At 37.1% G+C, this 5,000-nt stretch overlaps 1 protein-coding gene across 2 annotated transcripts in view; it reads right to left on the bottom strand.

Annotated features, from left to right (window-relative positions):
- LOC148888619 (neprilysin-like) overlaps window positions 1-5,000 on the bottom strand; it is a 45,034-nt gene that overhangs the window by 27,932 nt on the left and 12,102 nt on the right. For both annotated transcript variants that reach the window (XM_089014177.1, XM_089014176.1), the window contains exons 3-4: window positions 4,632-4,667; window positions 1,106-1,267 (exon numbers count right to left, since the gene is read on the bottom strand). In XM_089014177.1, coding sequence (XP_088870303.1) covers window positions 1,106-1,267; window positions 4,632-4,667 — 198 coding nt within the window. The remainder of the gene's footprint in view (window positions 1-1,105; window positions 1,268-4,631; window positions 4,668-5,000) is intronic.

Raw genomic sequence — 5,000 nt, 5'->3', positions numbered from 1 at the left:
TATCTATCTAACTGGCTGGCTAGTTAGCTATCTATTAGGTAGCTGGCTAGCTTTCTATCCATTTGAGCCCATCTGTTTAAAATTGCATTCATGGTGTAGTTTAATCAGCTATTTTATTATTTATCATTTTATTGATGGTTTTATTGTTCTGTGTATTGTTCTTTTCATTGTAAAGTGTCTCTGGGTGTTCAGAAAGGCGTTTGTAAATTAAATATTATTATTATTATTATTATTATTATTATTATTATTATTATTATTATTATTATTATTGTTAGCTCAAAACCCATTTGTTTAAAAGTACTCTTTAGATTAAATCAGCTATTTTATTATTTATCATTTATTTATGGTTTTATTGTTCTTTTAATTGTAAAGTGTCCTTGGGTGTTCTGAAAGGTGCTTGGAAATTAAATGTATTATTATTATTATTATTATTATTATTATTAATAATATTATTATTATTAATATTATTAATAGTACTAGTAGTAGTTGTACTATTAGTATTATTATTATTATTATTATTATTAATAGTAGTAGTAGTAGTAGTTGTAGTATTAGTATTATTATTATTATTATTAGATTTATTATTATTATTTTTATTATTATTCTGGGTTGAGTGACCGACGGCGTGTGTGGCTGCCGCTGCTCACCCACAGAAATCCTGTGACTGTAAAGTGGCCTTGACAGTTTTGATAGGCGCTTATCAATGAAATTTATTATTATTATTATTATTATTATTATTATTATTATTATGTGACTGTAAAGTGACCTTGCCAGTTTTGAAATGCGCTTATCAATGAAATTTATTATTATTATTATTATTATTATTATTATTATTATTATTATTATTATTATTATTATTATTATTATTAGAGTTGAATGCGTTCCTCTCACCATGGTCGTATGTCAACATACTTGTAGCTCAAATCAGGTTTCCCTACTCAAATGAATGGAAATAACATTACAGTACAGTAGATCTGAGTCTCGGGGTTCAAATCTCGGTTTATGAGACATGTTTTCCCCAATCCTTGCGTGTTTTTATTTCCCACATGCCAAAATCATGCATGTTGCAATGTGTGCGTGTGTGTGTGTGTGAAGAGATGCTAACCTTTTAGAACGACCGCCAGTTCATCCTGCAGGATGCCAAAAGTGCTGTATCTCGAGCTGGTTTCGGGGATAATGTTCTTTTTGAGCCACCCACCACAGGCGTATTGGTAGAAGTTGTCACAAGGATCCACACTGGCGTCCATATTCTCAATCAGGCGAGCGGCTGCATGGCAAAGAGAACATTTTTGAAAATGAAAGAAAAAAAAATATCCAGGAATGACAATGTGTGTAAGTAACAAAACAGATAAAATACGGGTGCATCATTAACTCAACAAACTTCATCCTGTTTGCTTTGAAATCTGAGCTCCTCTAATTGACCCAAGTCCTGGGTTTCTATTCCATCAGCATTTAATATGACTTCACATGTAAGGCGCACCTGCGTATAAGGCGAAAATGAAGGCTTTCGGTTGCGCCTTATAGAATGGAAAATACGGTACTCAGTGATGCAGAGAGCAGAATTTTAAAATCTGTTCTGACTGGGAGCTAGATTCAATCCTTCAAAGACCACTTAAGTCATAATTTATCACTTTTCCTAAAAATAGCACGATAATTTGACAATTTTACATCTCTTCTTTTTTTGGAGTTTAAAAAAAACCCTACACATTTCAATTCAATATTCTACCGTATTTTCTGGTGTATATGCGCACCAAAAAGCCTTCATTTTCTTCAAAAGATGACCTTAATAATAACAATCCATTTTATGTGTAAGCGCCTTTCAAAACTCTCAAGATCACTTTACAGTCACAGGATACGTTATTCTGTGGGTGAGCAGTGGCAGCCACACGCGCCAGCGTTCACTCAACCTGAAAGTAACTCAAATTGATAGAATGCTAGCTCGCTAGATAATAATAATAATAATAATAATAATAATAATAATAATAATAATAATAATATTATTATTATCATTATTATAATCATTTCATTTGTAAGCGCCTTTCAAAACTCTTAAAATCACTTTACAGTCACTGGATCAGTTTTTCTGTGGGTGAGCAGCGGCAGCCACATGCGCTAGCGTTCACTCAACCCGGAATAACTCAAATAAATAAAAAGCTAGCTAGCCATTAGCCAATAAATAGCCAGCTAGCCAGCTAACAGATACCCAATAGATAGCCAGCTAACTAGCCATCTCGCTATTAGATAGCCAATAGACAGCCAGTCAGCTATCTAGCCAGCTAGTAGATAGACAGCCAACCAACTAGACAGCCACCAGAGAGCAAACAGATAGCCAGCCAGCTAGCTAGCTAATAGATAGCTAATAGCTAGGTAGATAGAAACAAAACAAATAGAGTCAATCCGTTTGATTAGTTTTTTTGTCTGGAACCAGTCAAAGCTTTTGCCTCTTTGACTCTGTTTATACTACAAAATAAAAACGAGCAGGATGTTGGCAGACGCCTTTTGCGGGTAAAAGGAGACAAGAAGGAGATATCTTCCTCATCATCATCAAACACGCCGATTTCTATTTGTTTTGAGGGACAGAGCAGAAGACTTGTTGATGTGGACCACCGACCTTTCCTTTGACCGCCTGGCACACGAACGCAATGTTTCACGCTCCGCTGGTACACATACATATACACAAGTACCCTTGAAAAAACAAACCACCTTGTTTTTGACTTTTGGAGACAAATACATAAATAAAACACGCACATGGAGAACGTTTTTGTTGTGGGATTCTTTGGATGTGGATTTTATTGATTTATTTTTTTGGATTGATTTATTTTTGTTTTTTGTTTTGAAAGGGAGATCTGACTCAAAGGTGGCCCGGTGGTCCAGCTTTGGTCTTTCTGTATGGAATTTGCATGTTCTTCCTGGTCCTGCGTGGGTTTTCTCCGGGTGTTGCGATTTCCTCCCACCTTCCAAAGAATATGCATAGCAGGTAAGTAAAATATTCAATATTGTCCCTTGATTTTAGTGTGAGCGTGGACGGTTGTTCGTCCCTGTGTGCCCTAAAAGTGACTGGCAACCGGTTCAGGGTGTCCCCCGCCTACTACTCGAAGACATTTGAAATAGGCTGCAGCAACCTCCCCCACCCTTGTGAGGATAAGCGGAAAATAAAATGGATGGATGCATCCTACTATATGGGAGCATCCGTGAAACATGAAACACAGAATGCTAAAGATGCTAAAAACGGAAACATTTTCACAATTAACTCATTCACTGCCATTCACGAATTTAATCTGGATTATATAATTGAAAATCTGACATAGATCGCCATTCCCAAATGTGTTCGGGTTTTGTTTTTCTTGCTTGAGTTCCGATAAAGTGCTGGCCAGACTCTGGCAATGTTTTTTTCCTTCCACAAGGTGGCAGTCTTTCCCTTTTTAATCATATTAACGCTTTGTTCCAGCTTCAGCTTTTGTGAAAGCGCTATATAAACCGATATGTACAGTATTGCATTATATTTTGGACAGCCACCCTCATTTCAAGCTTATATAACTCCAGACCTATATAACTTAGGAATTAACTCTTCTGATGAGAGAAGATAGTCTCAGGTTTCTTACGCTGCATTGAATGTTTATGTTATGTTTAAAGGACAACCGACGGCTCTGGACAAGTTGTGTCCATAATTTGTAAAATGGCTTCAAATGACTTCTACTGAGCGTATTTTAATAAGATTCCACCGCATATAGCTATATTTTACGTTTTAAGACTCGTGGTGAATATTTAGGAAGTCTTGTTTTCGAGTTGGTGACGAGTCCGTACGTGACGTCACTAAAAGAACGCCCCTGACCGAAAAAAAGACACATTGTAGCAGTCCTTCCATCACGTCAATGTATTTTGCTGTACTTGTTTGGTCTGAAAACCTCGTGTTGCGCCAGAAGAGGGCGTCCAAGCTCCATGGAAGGAATTTGTCAGCCTGATTCATTCCTCCCAACAGCTCGGTGGCCATTTTGTGCCTCGTTTTGGGTGAGACATTTCCCCCCAATGTTGCCTCAAAATGGCACGGAGTAAATTCTTTAATCGGTTGCAAACATGTATGCTTTCCTCTTCAGAACTATTTGAATCATATTCATAACTGGATGTGTAACAAGAAAGCATCTTCTCCGAATCTGAAGCCATTGTTTTGATTATCCCGCAAGGCAAGACGTCTTGGGGTGACGCCACGAAGAAGGGGGCGGGACCTTCTGAAACTGGCCACTTCCAGGTTATTTTTTTGCAGATTTTGGACACTTTAAGTCATTTTTATTGGTGTTTTGCATTTGAATAAAAATATTATACTGCGTGTTTTGAGTATTTTAGATGCTATAAAACGTTTTTCTGATGTCAGTTAAGAAACAAACAAGTGACGTCGGTTGTTCTTTAAACGTCCTCCTAAAACTCAATATTCTGTGGGTCCTGGAATTTGAGTGACAATGACAAAAACCCTGGCACTGGAGTGGAGATATTTTTTGCACATCGTCTGGCAGTGAATTAGTTAAGCATGTTATATTTTTGTCAAGATCGAGTTGTTGATTTTAGATGAGAAGACATATGCGTTTGCACCCATCAATTGTGATGGACAGAAGAATGAGATAAAAAGAAGCGCTTACCCGACCGAGTGCAGTCAGCTGTTGTGCAGATATCGACTACAGGGAAACACGGAACAAATAACGGTAAATATTTGCTGTCATAATGTCATAATAGGAATCAATATCGCCTCGCAAGCCACATGAAATGTAATTCCACAAACTGTCATGACTTCGAAACGGGTCCACACTCACCAAGACCGCACTTGTGCAAAAATTATGATTTGGATCCACATTTTGAAATACAGTACGTGGAAATACACGAAAATTCCACTCATTTAGAAAACAAAAGTCGACCAATTTATACCTCTGTAAATCCGATTTTAACTCATTCGCTGCCATCCCCGAATGTATTCGTAAATATAAAAGTGTGACGTGGAGCGCCATTCCTGA

This window comes from Hippocampus bargibanti, linkage group LG14 (assembly GCF_051943395.1).
Source record: "Hippocampus bargibanti isolate YZ-2025 linkage group LG14, ASM5194339v1, whole genome shotgun sequence".
Taxonomy (NCBI): domain Eukaryota; kingdom Metazoa; phylum Chordata; class Actinopteri; order Syngnathiformes; family Syngnathidae; genus Hippocampus; species Hippocampus bargibanti.
The sequence above is the reverse complement of the archived record's forward strand: the minus strand, read 5'-3'. Positions and strand labels throughout refer to the sequence as shown.